Raw genomic sequence first — 18,205 nt, 5'->3', positions numbered from 1 at the left:
ACCTATGCTGCCATAGTTTTATGGGATCTCTCTGTACAGACTATGAGCAAACTTAGAGGGCTGTTCCTGCTGAATTGTGCTTAGTACAGGGAATACCTATGCTGCCATAGTTTTATGGGATCTCTCTGTACAGACTATAAGACTTAGGGGGCTGTTCCTGGTGAATTGTGCTTAGTACAGGGGAATACCTATGCTATCATAGTTTTATGGGATCTCTCTGTACAGACTATAAGCAAACTTAGGGGGCTGTTCCTGCTGAATTGTGCTTAGTACAGGGAATACCTATGCTGCCATAGTTTTATGGGATCTCTCTGTACAGACTACGAGCAAACTTAGGGGCTGTTCCTGCTGAATTGTGCTTAGTACAGAGGAATACCTATGCTGTCATAGTTTTATGGGATCTCTCTGTACAGACTATAAGGGAGTCCATAGACGCAACGATCCGATCGTACGAATTGTGGATTCGTACGATTTTCGGACCGTGTGTGGAGAGTCCAGACATATTTCGTCCGGCGGAGATCGGTCGTTTGGTCGATCGGACAGGTTAGAAAATTTTTGTCGGCTGCCGATAATATCTCTGCGTGTATTGCCGATCGTACGATTTTCAGTGGGAGACTGTCACTAGCTTTGTCAGACATAACTATCGTACGATTGCTGTCAGGGGCAGAACATCGGCTGATCTGTTCTTTTACTACTTTATTTGATCGGAATGGTAAGACTTTGATCTGAATGGTTAGTGGAGGGTCGGGAGATGGGAAAGTCCGATCGTACGTTGATTCGTACGATCGGATCTTTGCGTCTATGGCCAGCGTAAGACTTAGGGGGCTGTTCCTGGTGAATTGTGCTTAGTACAGGGAATACCTATGCTGCCATAGTTTTATGGGATCTCTCTGTACAGACTATGAGCAAACTTAGGGACTGTTCCTGCTGAATTGTGCTTAGTACAGGGAATACCTATGCTATCATAGTTTTATGGGATCTCTCTGTACAGACTATAAGCAAACTTAGGGGGCTGTTCCTGCTGAATTGTACTTAGTACAGGGGAATACCTATGCTGCCATAGTTTTATGTGATCTCTCTGTACAGACTATGAGCAAACTTAGGGGCTGTTCCTGCTGAATTGTGCTTAGTACAGGGAATACCTATGCTGCCATAGTTTTATGGGATCTCTCTGTACAGACTATGAGCAAACTTAGGGGCTGTTCCTGCTGAATTGTGCTTAGTACAGGGAATACCTATGCTGCCATAGTTTTATGGGATCTCTCTGTACAGACTATAAGCAAACTTAGGGGGCTGTTCCTGCTGAATTGTGCTTAGTACAGGGGAATACCTATGCTGCCATAGTTTTATGGGATCTCTCTGTACAGGCTATGAGGTGAGCTGATGGGCCTGGCCAAAATTTGTCTTGATATCTATCTGGCAAGTTAGATTTTCAGTCCCATATGATCCAGCTGAAGGTGAGCATATTGGAGAAAGATCTGCTGGTTTGACAGCCGTGCCATATGAGCAGATTTATTGATATAAGGTCGGCATCACACTCCAAGCAATGTAGAAAGTGCTCTGTGCACATCACAAGTCTTGTACACTGTGGGGCTCATTTAAATTATCAACACTGGGCAGATTTGCCCACGGGCAGTTACCATAGCAACCAACTAATGATTGGCTTTTTAAAGGCATCTGCAGGTAGATCAATGAATGCAACAACTTGATTGGCTGACTTGGGTGCCCAGTGTTAATAAATGACCCCCAGTGACATTTACTAATATGTATCTTTGTGCAAACATTCTCATGTATTTAAATACAGCAAACATATAGAATCTCAGCAATTAGCAGCAATTAGCAGCATTAAGTAGCAGAGAGGGAAGAGTTTAGAAAAGTCATGCAAAGCAGCAGAACCCGCAGAACATCGGCATGAAACGCGACACACTTCTGCACTAGAAAGAAGTAAAAACACCCCCAGTTGACATTCTCACCTCTTTAACCGTGGGAAATGATAACATTGTATCTAAACTATACTACTTGTTGTATCTAAACTATTCTTGTTGTATCTAAACTATACTCGTTGTATCTAAACTATACTCGTTGTATCTAAACTATACTCATTGTATCTAAACTATACTCATTGTATCTAAACTATACTCATTGTATCTAAAGTATACTCATTGTATCTAAAGTATACTCATTGTATCTAAACTATACTCATTGTATCTAAACTATACTCATTGTATCTAAACTATACTTGTTGTATCTAAACTATACTCATTGTATCTAAACTATACTCGTATCTAAACTATACTCGCTGTATCTAAACTATACTCGCTGTATCTAAACTATACTCGTATCTAAACTATACTCGTATCTAAACTATACTCATTGTATCTAAACTATACTCGTTGTATCTAAACTATACTCGTTGTATCTAAACTATACTCATTGTATCTAAACTATACGCATTGTATCTAAACTATACTCGCTGTATCTAAACTATACTCATTGTATCTAAACTATACTCGTTGTATCTAAACTATACTCATTGTATCTAAACTATACTCATTGTATCTAAACTATACTCGCTGTATCTAAACTATACTCGTTGTATCTAAACTATACTCGTTGTATCTAAACTATACTCATTGTATTTAAACTATACTCATTGTATCTAAACTATACTCGTTGTATCTAAAATATACTCGTTGAATCTAAACCAGGGATCCCCAACCTTTTTAACCCGTGAGCAACATTCAGAAGTAAAAGGAGTTGGGGAGCAACACATGCATGAAAAATGTTCTTGGGGTGCCAAATAAGGGCTGTGATTGGCCATTTGATAGGCCCTATGTGGATTGTCAACCTACATTGAGGTTCTATTTGGCAGTACACCTGGGTTTTATACAACCAAAACTTGCCTTCAGGCCTGGAATTCAAAAATAAGCTCCTGCTTTGAGGCCACTGAGAGCAACATCCAAGGGGTTGGAGAGCAACATGTTGCTCACGAGCTACTGGTTGGGGATCACTGATCTAAACTATACTCATTGTATCTAAACTATACTTGCTGTATCTAAACTATACTCATTGTATCTAAACTATACTTGCTGTATCTAAACTATACTCATTGTATCTAAATGATACTCATATACTATATATTGTGAGTGGGTCCCTAAGCTCAGTAAGTGACAGCAGCACAGAGCATGTGCAGTGAATCAGCAGAAAAGAAGATGGGGAGCTACTGGGGCATCTTTGGGGGCACCGATCTTTACTGCTAAAGACCTGTAGGGGTTTTGGTCTGGTACAGAACCCTGAAACATAAGTTGCATCATTTCTAGCCTTATTCTTTGTTGAGAATTAGTTTAGCCATTTAAACATTTAACAGGAATGTCTTTCTAACCTGCACACAATATAGAGATAGGTCATGTGATTGTACATTATGGTCTATTGGCCAGCTGTATAAACATCACAGTCATGTGACAGAAGCAACATCACTTAGCACTGATTTTAGCTGATGACATCAATAAGCATAATTTATAGAGTAAATAAAGTACCTCATCTTGTAAAAAATAAATAATAATATTATAAGTTACAGAGGAATCCCAAGGTGACTTCTAATATCATCATATTTTGCAACAGGGGGTACTTTATTTATTATAATACACAAGTCACAGTAAGTCATGTGACAGAAACGACATCACTAAGCTCCGATTATAACTAATGACATCACTAAGCTCTGATTATAAGGCTATAATTTACTGGATATTCATGGCTCTTGTATATTATAAGGCTATAATAAACAAGAGCCATGAATATCCTGTAAACTATATTGTTATAAATGAGGCTTTGTGATGTCATCAGTTAGAATCAGTCATTTGAGCCGCATGACTCACTGAAGAGCGTGTATTATAATAAATGATTAACCCCCCCCCCCCGTTGTAAAATAGGAGGTCATGGACCTGGTCACGGAACTTGTTGGAAATTAATCCTTATATTTTACAATTGGGTGGTTACATTATTCACTATATATTTGATGTTGTTTATATATATTATAATAATTTATATTTTCCATCAGTGGAAGGTAAAGGGATTCTGTCATGATTTTTATGATGTCGTTTTTATTTCTAAATGACATTGTTTACACTGCAAATAATTCACTCTACTATATAAAATTTAATTCCTGAACCAGCAAGTGTATTTAGTTGTAATATTGGTGTGTAGGTGCATCTCAGGTCATTTTGCCTGGTCATGTAATTTCAGAAAGAGCCAGCACTTTAGGATGGAACTGCTTTCTGGCAGGCTGTTGTTTCTCCTACTCAATGTAACTGAATGTGTCTCAGTGGGACCTGGACCTGTTATCTGGTTACCTTCCCATTGTTCTGTTGTTTGGCTGCTGGGGGGAAAGGGAAGGGGTGATATCAGTCCAACTTGCAGCACAGCAGGAAAGAGTGACGTTTATCAGAGGACAAGTCACATAACTGGGGGCAGCTGGGAAACTGACAATATGTTTAGCCCCATGTCAGATTTCAAAATTAAATATAAATAAAATCTGTTTGCTCTTTTGAGAAATGGATTTCAGTGCAGAATTCTGCTGGAGCAGCACTATTAACTGATGTGTTATTTTTCCCATAACAGTTTCCCTTTAAACTAGTTCTAAAGGGTACAATTCACTACTAAATCTTCCCCTGATTGGTACAGGTTTGAGCCCTTGGTTGCTGCGTGACCCCTGTCTGAGGCGCAATCTACAGGGGGTGTATGCTGGGAGGGCAACAGTTCATTCACAAGTTAGTATTTCATAAAAACAACGATCATTGTGATGTGGCTTCACCAAAACCCATTGTTTTTCCTCAAACCCCCTTTGAAGGTTAATCACTGATGGGAGGGACCTGTCATGCAAATCTTACTACTCACAGATCTTGCAGAAAGGGTTAAAATCCACCCCAGTTTGACATTCATAGTCTCTCCTATGCATCCTATGCTGTAGCCCCCAGGTGCCTGAGTGTACAGGTGTATATACAGGTGTAGTGTACAGGTGTATATACAGGTGTAGTGTACAGGTGTATATACAGGTGTAGTGTACAGGTATATATACAGGTGTAGTGTACAGGTATATATACAGGTGTAGTGTACAGGTATATATACAGGTATAGTGTACAGGTGTATATACAGGTGTAGTGTACAGGTGTATATACAGGTGTAATGTACAGGTATATATACAGGTGTAGTGTACAGGTATATATACAGGTATAGTGTACAGGTGTATATACAGGTGTAGTGTACAGGTGTATATACAGGTGTAGTGTACAGGTATATATACAGGTGTAGTGTACAGGTATATATACAGGTATAGTGTACAGGTGTATATACAGGTGTAGTGTACAGGTGTATATACAGGTGTAATGTACAGGTATAAATACAGGTGTAGTGTACAGGTATATATACAGGTGTAGTGCACATGTGTATATACAGGTGTAGTGTACAGGTGTATATACAGGTGTAATGTACAGGTATAAATACAGGTGTAGTGTACAGGTATATATATACAGGTGTAGTGTACAGGTATAAATACAGGTGTAGTGTACAGGTATAAATACAGGTGTAGTGTACAGGTATATATACAGGTGTAGTGTACAGGTATATATATGCAGGTGTAGTGTACAGGTATAAATACAGGTGTAGTGTACAGGTATATATATGCAGGTGTAGTGTACAGGTATAAATACAGGTGTAGTGTACAGGTATAAATACAGGTGTAGTGTACAGGTATAAATACAGGTGTAGTGTACAGGTATATATACAGGTGTAGTGTACAGGTGTAGTGTACAGGTATATATACAGGTGTAGTGTACAGGTATATGTAGGTTAGGGAGAGTCATTGCTAGTGGGTTCCTGGCAGCCCTCCTGCCGTGCAGTTTGTGGTTAGCAGGGGAGCCAGCTCTGTTACTGAACAGCTGACACTTGGCTCACGTGGGTAGGCAGATATGTGACTTATTTAACAACAAATTCTGCAGCTTCCAGCTGAACCCTGATGCCTGACTGCTGCAGGACTGGGGAGCCCCTTTATTTTTATTATTATTATTATTATTATTATTATTATTATTATTATCATCATCAGTATTTTATATATCATTGTTAAGGACAATTAAGAAGAATGTGAAGATTAAAAATACTTGCAGCAGCCACTTACTGCAGGAAAGAGCTGAAAGGGCAACTTAACCCACATCCGACCTTATTAGACTTTATTTATACAACATTGACAGACTTTGCTGATTATGTTTAATCCTTTGCATCAGTGTAGTTTTAATTCAACATCTCTGCTGCATGTACATACACCCCCACGCCCATTAAATATGGAGCGAAATAGCCCTGGTCAGATGAAATGCAACGAACCCCCCAAATTCACAATGTTCTTGTACCTCCTTTATTTCACATAGAGTTATTGTAGTTCCACATTAATACGTTCTTGACAACAACAAAAAACGCCACTAAACAGACCACTACCTCCCGAATGTACTTTTGGGGTTACTGCTACTGACATTAGAAGCACTTGCCTAGGGGGTTATACTTTAAGTTAACTTGTAGTATGTTATAGAATGTCTAATTCTAAGAGACTTTTCAATTGGCCTTCATTCATTTTTCTTTTTTTTTTTTCATCGTTTTTGAATTATTTGACTTCTTCTTCTGACTCCTTCCAGGTTTCAAATGGGGGTCACTGACCCCATCTAAAAACAAATGCTCTTTAAGGCTACAAATTAATTATTGTTTCTACTTTTTATTACTCATCTTTCTATTCAGGTCTCTCCTATTCATATTCCAGTCTCCTATTCAAATCAGTGCATGGTTGCTAGGGGAATTTGGACCCTAGCAACCAGATTGCTGAAACTGCAAACTGAAGAGCTGCTGAATAAAAAGCTAAACAACCAATTGCGAATAATCTCAGAATATCACTCTCTACATCATATTAAAAGTTAATTTAAAGGTGAACAACCCCTTTAACCTGACTAGAATATCTAAGAGAGTGCAAGCTGTGTGGCGCAGGTGTCTATAGACGAAGCTGCAGTCTCTCTGCTCTCGGCGCAGAACCAGAATATCCTGCTGGATCGGAAGAGACTCGAGGCCTGGAATCTTCTTCCCATTGAGTCGATACAAAGGGAACTGAGACAATTCGCTTCGGCAATAACAAAGGGGTATCGGTCCGGATCCACATCGAGTCTATGGAAGGAAATCACAATTTATTTTAGGTCTCACTAGTGAAGAAAAATGTAATTCTAAGCAAATTTCAAGTATTTATGACACACTTTATTGGGTTTTAAAGTGTTTTGTAAACGTAATTATAACTTCTTATATTCTCTGCAATTTAGCTGAAGCAAACTCTCCTCCAGCCAGGATTTCTCACAATATATATCTGCCATGAGCATTTTAATGAAAGCATATTGGAAATTTACTGAGTGTTACATTTTCCTTCCATGTCCCATGACCTGTATATGGCGAACTGCCCAACACATCAAAATCAAATGCTGGGATGGTTTAGACTCCGACCGCACACAATTATGGACCTGCTTAAATTTCTACCAAACCCTGTTCCCTTTGAGGGTCCTCAATTCCAGACTATCTTGCCTAAATTGGTGCCAATGTGACAGTATGATATATGCACAGTAAATAGTCATGTATCTCCTCAATGACTTCTAATATCCTTATCATTTACAGTAGGGGGTACATTATTCCTTATAATACATGAGTGATACTCAGAGTTCCCTGTATAACTCAGCCTGCAGTCTTGTGCCTTTATATGGTCACAGAACAACCCCTCAGTGACTTCTAATATCCTTATCATTTACAGTAGGGGGTACATTATCCCTTATAATACATGAGTGATACTCAGAGTTCCCTGTATAACTCAGCCTGCAGCCTTGTGCCTTTATATGGTCACAGAACAACCCCTCAGTGACTTCTAATATCCTTATCATTTACAGTAGGGGGTACATTATCCCTTATAATACATGAGTGATACTCAGAGTTCCCTGTATAACCCAGCCTGCAGCCTTGTGCCTTTATATGGTCACAGAACCCCCTCCGTGACTTCTAATATCCTTATCATTTACAGTAGGGGGTACATTATCCCTTATAATACATGAGTGATACTCAGAGTTCCCTGTATAACCCAGCCTGCAGCCTTGTGCCTTTATATGGTCACAGAACCCCCTCCGTGACTTCTAATATCCTTATCATTTACAGTAGGGGGTACATTATCCCTTATAATACATGAGTGATACTCAGAGTTCCCTGTATAACTCAGCCTGCAGCCTTGTGCCTTTATATGGTCACAGAACAACCCCTCAGTGACTTCTAATATCCTTATCATTTACAGTAGGGGGTACATTATCACTTATAATACATGAGTGATACTCAGAGTTCCCTGTATAACTCAGCCTGCAGCCTTGTGTCTTTATATGGTCACAGAACAACCCCTCAGTGACTTCTAATATCCTTATCATTTACAGTAGGGGGTACAAGATATGGTAAATACAAGCCAATGCTGTATACAGTTCATACCTGTATTGCCAAGGAGCTAGAGAGCGACTGTCAATACCAGTGATGGCCACTAGGCTTTGCATGTTACTGGTGTCAATGATGCTGATATCGAGGTTCACACTCTTACGAATCCCCATTCTGCTGGGCTTGCCATCACATTTCTCTGTAATTTGTGAAGTCAGTTCCCCATGAGGCTCATCCAGTGGGAAATATCCTTCAGGTAGGAATGCCGAAGTCACTTGTGAAACCCAAAGAGCCGTCTGTTCCATAAAACAAATTTGTGTTAATGGCAGATGTGCTACCAGGTTATCTCTGACCTTCTCCCATTAAACCCTCTAGGAACACTGAGATCCAGATTCATTACAGGGGCGATTGAAATAGGTTATTTTACTGAAATGTACCCTAAAAATACAGGTGAGAATATTTATGAGCACCCCTTCCTTTCACCACAGAGAGCCACCCTATGTATAAACAAATGAATATGAAACATTCATTTCCCAGGATGTATATATAAAAGTCTATGTGTCAGGCATAGACCACCGTGTCCAGCTGTAGAATGGTGCCTTGGTTCTACCTAGATAGGGGGAAACAATTCCACCCAATATCATATCTCTTGCCTGTTTAGTGGAAGGAACATTGATCTACTTGCACCATTATTTGAGCAAAGCTTGACATAACCAGCTCTTGCCAAGAGATCCCTCATGATCAAGGTCCATCACACTTGATGTTGAAGAACCTTCTTTCACTCTAGAAGATGCAGCTCACACCATGTCCCCGTTGCTTTCATGGGGAGGATAATACAATATGAATGAGTCAACACTTCCCCCTGTAACACAAAATATATACAATTAAGATGATTTTACCAAAGTCAGTAAAGTGAAGCTTCTGACTGTCATTATCTCTTTCTCTCTTGCTCCTGCTCTTGTCCTTGCTTGTGTTGCTGAAGAACTTGGTGTTCATAGTCCCAAAATCCCCCTTTATAAAATCTACACGAATAGATGGGCTTTCCATACTGGACTGATGTCTTTTCCCACCCTGCTTCCCAGTTTCTGGAAGCCCCTGTCCAATTCTGATCTTGGTTTATTCTACTCACTGACTGGCATTCCCAAGCCCATGTGACCTGCTGGCCAACCAACTGCCTGTTTTATAAAAACTGACCATCCTTATTTATGGCTCTGGGAATGGGATGGATTAGGATTATCCCTTTTATATAACAGAGCTAATGATTAATGTCACAATGTATATGACTTTTTTTTAATATTCCGCAGTTCTCTATTTTTTCTGTCATTGGGAACTATTTATTATAATACACATGTTTTAGAGAGTCATGTGACAAAAATGACATCACTACTCACCGTTTATAACTGATGACATCAGAACTCACCGTTTATAACCGATGACATCACTAGTCACCATTTAAAAGGATATAATTTACAGGTTCTTCATGGCTTTTGTGTATTATATTCACTATAACGAGACCAAATGAAATACTATTTAGTAGCTTAGCAATACTGCAAGTCTGCCTGTGCTCATATCCACCCCCACTAGATGGCAACAGAGAGGCACACAAGTTACACGTTTATTCAATTGCGTGTAATATATTTGTGTGTATGCTGTGTAATTTTCTAAATCATTATAAATGGTATATATATATATATCATAGAATACAATGCTCGGGATCTGGGGCTTTCCGGATAAGGGATCTTTCTATAATTTGGAACCCAACACCTTAAATCTGCTACAAATCAAGTAAATATTAAATAAACCCAATAGGCTGGTTTTGCCTCCAATAAGGATTAATTATATCTTAGTTGGGATCAAGTACAAACTGGAGTGCATTGGTCCCCCCCTGCAAAAAAATCTTCAGATGTAGCCCGGAGCACTCCGATACCCGTACTCCCGCCCACTTACTGTCCCGGCCTCTGCCCACCCAAGTCCCACCTCTGCCCCACCCACTTCCTGCCTAGACTCCACCCACTCCCACCGAACGCACCCCCTTCCTTGCTGCAGGTAAGAGAGCGACTGGGGAGGAGAGTTTTCTTTTATTAGCTCTAGAGGAAGCAAACAGACCTTCCCCTATAGTTAAGCCACTGGTTTTATTATTACAGAGAAAAAGGGAATCATGTGTAAACATTTGAATTACAGTATTTGTTTAAAGTCTATGGAAGATGGCTTTTCTGGATAACGGGTTTCTGAATAATGGATCCTATTTCCTCAGGGGCAGTTGGCATTGAATTTCCCACAGGTTTTTTTGCAAGCTTTGAGCTGGGGGAACACATTATAATCTATGGTCATTATTGTCATTAATAGTAATAATAATAATATAAATAAAGGAACACATTGTTGCAACTTGTAAACAGTGTTACTGCCTTTTACCAAAATCTCAATGTAAAAGGTTATCAAACTGGGAGAACATTTCTCAAGGGAAAGTCTTACTCAGGAGTGAAACTGTGCAGACTTGTTTTTCGACGTGTAGGGGGGAATACAATTATAGTGCAACCAGGAAAAAGGTTAAAAATGTTTTCTTTCATATCAGTCAATCTGCCACATAATTACAGAATTTATTTGAGGGGAGATAGCTGTACTATGCAAACTACTCCTAGTTTTACTCACTTGCTTCTTTTTCTAAAGTGGGTGTGGCTAGGAAAATGGCCGCCACGCATGAAAATGATGGACGTCTAATTCCTAAGAGTCAATTTGCATTTGCATAAGACCCATAGTGCCCTCCGCTTTTATTCCAATTGCTGCTAAATCACTATAGCGGTTTAACATCATAGTTTAGGTCATGTTAATATCGGCAAAGTTGAACTCTTTTTGGAACTAAAATCTTGGAGGCTTGTGAATGACAAGTTACAGAATATCTAATTTCCTCACACAATTGTGTTGCTTTATATGTCAGTGCTATGTAATAACCTATAATATTTACTGTACCAAAATCTGCCTGATTTATTGGTCTGTGTATGTTTGTGTCTCCTTTCCCTGTGTTGGAGTAATTTCATATGGAGGGAAATATATTTATATATATATATATATATATATATATATATATATATATATATATATATATATATATATATATATATATAAACACAAATATTCAAAAAATAGATGCACACCAGGATTTAAAAAGGATTAAAAAAATATTACTGTTATAATTCAACGTTTGGTCTCCAAGGTCTTAAATGGAGACCAAAACGTTGACCTGATCTAATTTTAATAATATGTTAATAGTATGGAAGCCAAATAGATAGCCTCCTATTCTATTGTTATTCGGAATGGTGTGCTGAAACAACTGTTGAACTATATATATATATATATATATATATATATATATATATATATATATATATATATATATATATATATATATATATAGAAAGAAGATCAGCACTCACTGTAGTTTTGGTGAATTCGTGTTGATTTATTTGTCAAAAATCACATCTTTATTTTGACAAATAAATCAACACGAATTCACCAAAACTACAGTGAGTGCTGATCTTCTTTCCATATATATGAACTACATTTGGATCAAGCACCACTGGCTTTACCTTTTGGTTTGCGTGTGGGACTTCATATATATATATATATATATATATATATATATATATATATATATATATATATACATACTGTACATACATACAGGTATGGGGCCAGTTATTTAGAATATTCTGGACCTGGGGTTTTCCGGATAATGGATCTTTCCGTAATTTGGATCTTCATGCCTTAAGTCTACTAGAAAATCATATAAACATTAAATAAACCCAATAGGCTGGTTTTGCCTCCAATAAGGATTAATTATATCTTAGTTGGGATCAAGTACAAGTTACTGTTTTATTATTACACAGAAAAAGGAAATTATTTTTTCAAAATATGGATTGTTTGGATAAAATGGAGTCTATGGGAGACGGCCTTTCCGTAATTCGGAGCTTTCTGGATAACGGGTTTCATACCTGAATATATAAAAGAAGGAAAAACGGAAAACATACACAGAGCGTACCTGTATTATAGACACAGTGTTTTTATGGGAAGCCATAAGAAATAATATTTCATTGACATATGAAAGGGGCATTGCTATTGAAGGAGAGTTAAAGGAGATGTACATCTAGACATGGGGACATAGTGGTACCAGCTGAACACATTAGAAAATGCTGTTGTAAAACTGTTTCCAAAACCAAATCAAGTCAGTAGAAAAGACAAAATGAAATATTTGTTGCTGGGGTACGAAAGTGCGGAGGGAAATCTATTTATGTACAGGTATGGGATCCGTTATCAGGAAACCCGTTATCCAGAAATCTCCAAATTACGGGAAGGCTGTCTCCCATTCTATCCAAATAATCCACATTTTTTAAAACCGATTTCCTTTTCCTGTGTAATAATAAAATAGCCTATTGGGTTTATTTAATGTTTACATGATTTTCTAGTAGACTGAAAGTATGAAGATCCAAATTACAGAAAGATCTGTTATCCGGAAAACCCTAGGTCTCGAACATTCTGGATAACAGGCCTCATACCTGTATATAAAAATGCTTATGGATGGGGCCACAGTGGAGCCCACTAAACACATAAAAAATTGCTTATTAAACCGATTCCAGAAGCAAATAAAGTCAGCAGAAAAGACAAGATCATCATCATCATTTATTTACATAGCGCCGTCGAGATACGCAGTGCTTTACCTTAGTTATAACAAACAGGGAATAAATGGAGGATAACAAACAAGGGTTAGAGTACAACAGAATTAGAGAGCCCTACAAATTAGAGTTTACTAAAGGTTAGGCTACAAGATGAAATAATTTAAAGACACGATCACCTAATATTCAGTGCTCTCAGTGCTACCTATGGTTAAGTGCTGGCAAAGCATGAAACGCGTTAGGCTATGCATATGGGGTCTATATTACTTTTGAAATAAACAATCTTTGATTGTAATTATACATGGTGCAAGAGCTTATGCAAACTGTTGTAATAAGTGCATCAAAAATGTTTTTTCCATAGATTTTCCTCATCCAATCATCAGGAACCAGCCAAAATGATTTTACTATAGAATTTAGTGGAGTGTAGAAGGCTAACAGGGAATGGGCCAAGAAGAAGCCCTAAGAAATCTGTAGTTCATGGTGATGTAGAGAAGAGGACAGCAGGTCTTAAAAATGTGGGATGACAATAGAGGGGAGTAAGACGGTGTAGGAAAAAGGTTCACGAACAAGGAAAAATATATAAATGTATTTAAAATAACACATGGGACATTTACTTCAGGCCTGGAAGTTGTTTTTGATCAGAATACCAGAAAATGGTACAGCTATGGGACCTCTTATCCAGAATGCTCGGGATCCGGGGGTTTTCCTGGATAAGGGATTTTTCCGTAATTCCAGTCTCCATACCTTAAAGGAAAACTATACCCCCAAAAGAATACTTAAGCAACAGATAGTTTATATCAAATTGAATGACATATTAAAGAATCTTACCAAACTGGAATATATATTTACATAAATATTGTCCTTTTACATCTCTTGCCTTGAACCACCATTTCGTGACTCTATCTGTGCTGCCTCAGAGATCACCTGACCAGAAATACTACAACACTAACTGTAACAGGAAGAAGTGAGGAAGCAAAAGACAGAACTCTGTCTGTTAATTGGCTCATGTGACCTTACATGTGGTTTGTATGTGTGCACAGTGAATCGTACGATCTCAGGGGGCGGCCCTTATTTTTTAAAATGGCAATTTTCTATTTATGATTACCCAATGGCACATACTACTAAAAAAGTATATTATTATGATAATGGTTCATTTAGATGAAGCAGGTTTTTACACATGAGCTGTTTTACTCAGTATCTTTTAATAGAGACCTACATTGTTTGGGGGGTATAGTTTTCCTTTAAGTCTACTATAAAAAAATTATTTCATATTAATATATATTTAAATATTAATTAAACTGATTCTGTCATGATTTTTTGATGTTGTTTTTATTTCTAAATGACAGTGTTTACACTGCAAATAATTCACTCTACAATATAAAATGTCATTCCTGAACCAGCAAGTCTATATTTTAGTTGTAATATTGGTGTGTAGGTGCATCTCAGGTCATTTTGCCTGGTCATGTGATTTCAGAAAAGAGCCAGCACTTTAGGATGGAACTGCTTTCTGGCAGGCTGTTGTTTCTCCTACTCAATGTAACTGAATGTGTCTCAGTGGGACCTGGATTTTACTATTGAGTGTTGTTCTTAGATCTACCAGGCAGCTGTTATCTTGTGTTAGGGAGCTGCTATCTGGTTACCTTCCCATTGTTCTTTTGTTTGGCTGCTGGGGGGGGGGGGGGAGGGAGGGGGTGATATCACTCCAACTTGCAGTGCAGGAGTACACAGAGACTGAAGTTTATCAGAGACCATAGCTAGGGGCCCCTGGGAAACTGGCGATCTGTCTAGCCCCATGTCAGATTTCAAAATGAAATATAAAAAAAATCAGTTTGCTCTTTTGAAAAACAGATTTCAGTGCAGAATTCTGCTGGAGCAGCACTATTAACTGATGTGTTTTGAAAAACACATGTTTTCCCATGACAGTATCTCTTTAAACCCAAATAGAATGATTTCACCTCCAATAAGGATTAAATATAACTTTTGAAAATGTGAATCTGAATTTTTTTTGAAAATTTTAATTTTTGGATTAGAATGGATTCTATGGCCTTCCCATAATTCTAAGCTTTCTGGATAATGGGTTTCCGGATAACGAATCCCGTACTTGTACCAGCTGACTGGTTGCTGGTGGTTACTAGAACTTTGAGCAAACACGGAAGCGTCGCACCCTATTACAAATACTTTTCACAAAGAGGAAGAATGGCTGTTGTATAAATTTCCTTTCTTTAAGGGTGCAGAGGGGTAGATCTATATACACATTTTTACAACATGAGATAAATAAATACTTGAGAAGGGGTCCTTGCTGACTCGAAACATGTTGTGTATTTTGGAATAAAAGTTTTGCAGCACAGTACTGCGGATGCTTTGTGGCCTCCTTCATACAACGTGTATAAATAAATACAACTTGTGTTAAAAGTACTTTCTGCATATTCTTTTAATTGCCTTTAAATTTCCTTCTTTTAATCAAATGAGTATAAAGTAGTAGTGTTTAGCTTTCACACTTACTATCTCCCTTGTAATTAGGCGAGTTCTGTATAAACAAACCCCCCCCCTTTTGGTTGACAGATAAAGGGATTGTGTAAGGGGATTTACCTTGATGTAATTAAACAACAGTCAAAAAATCATGGTAAGTATGTTATATATTTTAATGCGTTTTACTGAAAAAAAATTATTTGAATACATTTTTATTAACAAGTAAAAATTCCAGTCTTTAGTTTCTGGTATTTGATTTAGAATCCAGCGATGGGGATATGGGGTGCTCCAGGGAGAAGGAGACAGGTCTGGTACAGGTGCACCCCAGGGTGAAGCGCTGAGTCTCCAGTCTATAGACAAAGCTGCAGTCTCTCTGCTCCCGGCGCAGAACCAGAATATTCTGCTGGATAGGGAGAGACATCAGGTCGGGATTCGTTTTCCCGCTGGAGTCGACACAAACGGAACTGAGACAATCGGCTTCATTGATAACAGATGGATATCGGTCTGGATCCACATTACGGCTGTAATACAAAGAAAAATCCCATTGTGTTGTTTTGTATGTTCATTGATCTCAATTGTATTTATAGATCCATTGCATCTCCTTGTGTGTGTGAGAGTGTAAGTGTGGAGAGACAGAAAGTGAAATAGAGATAGATAATAGGTATATTGATACAGGGATAGATAGATAGACAGACAGACAGACCGACAATTAGATAAATAGATGGATGGACAGTTAGATAGATGAATGGATAGATAGACAGACAGATGGATAGATAGACAGATAGATAGATGGATAGATAGATAGATAGATAATAGATGGATAGATAGATAGATAGATTGATAGATAGAGGGATAGATAGATAGATAGATAGATAGATAGATAGATAATAGATGGATAGATAGATAGATAGATAGATAGATGATAGATAGATAGATATATAGATTGATAGATGATAGATAGATAGATAGATAGATAGATAGATAGATAGATAGATAGATAGATTAGAGATAGATAGATAGATAGATAGATGGATGATAGATAGATAGAGAGAGAGAGAGAGAGAGAGAGAGAGAGAGTGAGAGAGAGATAGATAGATAGATAGATAGATAGAGATAGATAGATAGATAGATAGATAGATAGATAGATAGATAGATGGATGATAGATAGATGGAGAGAGAGAGAGAGAGAGAGAGAGAGAGAGAGAGAGAGATTAGATGATAGATAGATAGATAGATAGATAGATAGATAGATAGATAGATAGATAGATGCATACAGACAGATTGATCAATAGATAGATGATAGACATTCAGATAGATAGATAGATAGATTGATAGATTGATAGATTAGAGATAGATAGATAGATAGATAGAGAGAGAGAGAGAGAGAGAGAGAGAGAGAGATAGATAGATAGATAGATAAGTAACATATACCTGTATTCCCATGGTGCAATGGAACTTCCCTCGGTGCCCTCAATCCCTCTTGATCCCTCTGTGAGACTGGCATGTGCCACACTGGTATTGAGAGTAATGGTATGTGGGAACCACCGGATTCCTTTCCTAATGCACCTCTCCCTGGACTTGGTAGCCACTCGGCTCTGTCGGAATGCCCCTTTGGCAGCTGTGTGTGCATTGTGTTGATTTGGTACAGCGGCTGAACTACACACCGACACAAGCGCCATCACCTAATGAATGGTCAGGACATTGTTAGTTGGGTCTTTATAGACTTTAACTGGCAGAGAAATAATCATGTTACCCTTAGATTTACATTATAAAGAAGGAGCCTCTGCTGATTATTCAGCCTGGGGTAATGTATCAGTAGCCTAGAACACAGCCTGTTTGTTCCTGAGATTCTGAGCAGTATCATTAAATATCAGAAGCATTAGTTCTTAATACAGTGATTAGTAATTAATACAGATAATTACTACATGGCAGCACAGAAACCAGTGCAATTAGCATCAGAATTGAATAATCAGCAAACCTGTAGCATCAGCTTATATTACAGCCAGGGAAGCTCATTTTCTGCTGGATAATTAGTGACGAGCCCTAAGCTTAGCTTCTCAACAGCCAATCAGAGCCCACTGAGCATGTGAGTGTCACAGACACTTTCCAAGATGGTGACCCCCTGTGACAAGTTTGAAGTCCTGGATCATTGCTGCTATTGACAAGCTCAAACTTTAGCCTCGTGCAATAAGTTCACTATATAAAATATGGTATTTTTAGGCATATTAATTTTTAGGGGTTTCGTTCTCCTTCAATAAGGATCTAAATGTCCGACCCCAGGCTTACCCAGATGAGTGCTGCCATACTGAAAGCCATTGAATCCAGGAGTGTATTCTGGGATGCTCTGCTCCTCTGTGCCTCGTCTCCTCCCTATTTATAGTACAGTGGGGCAACGGGGCAGATTCCATGTTTATCCAGCAGTCGAAGGCCTTCCTGAGGAATATTCCTGGTTTCACTCACCCTACTCTGCTTCTCTCTGGTGTATCCAGCCCGGACTGTTCCGAAACTGACTGCTGAGCAATTTTCTGTGATTACAGGAGTTTTTTCAGAATGTGGAACCTCCGCACAATAATCCAAGTCCTTCCCTTTCC

The 18,205-nt window shown here is 38.3% G+C and overlaps 1 protein-coding gene across 1 annotated transcript; it reads right to left on the bottom strand.

Annotated features, from left to right (window-relative positions):
* Positions 1-15,683: 15,683 nt before the first annotated feature.
* LOC121393572 (interleukin-17A-like) lies at positions 15,684-17,293 on the bottom strand. Its single transcript, XM_041562394.1, has 2 exons — positions 17,046-17,293; positions 15,684-16,135 (listed from the first exon to the last, which is right to left on the bottom strand). The coding sequence occupies exons 1-2, from the start codon at positions 17,291-17,293 to the stop codon at positions 15,853-15,855; spliced, it is 531 nt and encodes a 176-aa protein (XP_041418328.1). The 3' UTR covers positions 15,684-15,852.
* Positions 17,294-18,205: the final 912 nt, after the last annotated feature.

The sequence above is a fragment of the Xenopus laevis genome, chromosome 5L (assembly GCF_017654675.1).
Source record: "Xenopus laevis strain J_2021 chromosome 5L, Xenopus_laevis_v10.1, whole genome shotgun sequence".
Classification (NCBI taxonomy): Eukaryota; Metazoa; Chordata; class Amphibia; order Anura; family Pipidae; genus Xenopus; species Xenopus laevis.
Note: the sequence above shows the minus strand (reverse complement) of the source record. Positions and strands in the feature narration are given on the sequence as shown.

What these genes read in the sequence shown, in the direction of transcription:
- LOC121393572 (XM_041562394.1), bottom strand. Translation starts at nt 17,293, where the DNA reads ATGGCGCTTGTGTCGGTGTGTAGTTCAGCCGCTGTACCAAATCAACAC. An exon ending in ATTGCACCATGGGAATACAG is followed by an intron (nt 16,136 to 17,045) that starts GTATATGTTACT and finishes TTTGTATTACAG; the next exon opens with CCGTAATGTGGATCCAGACC.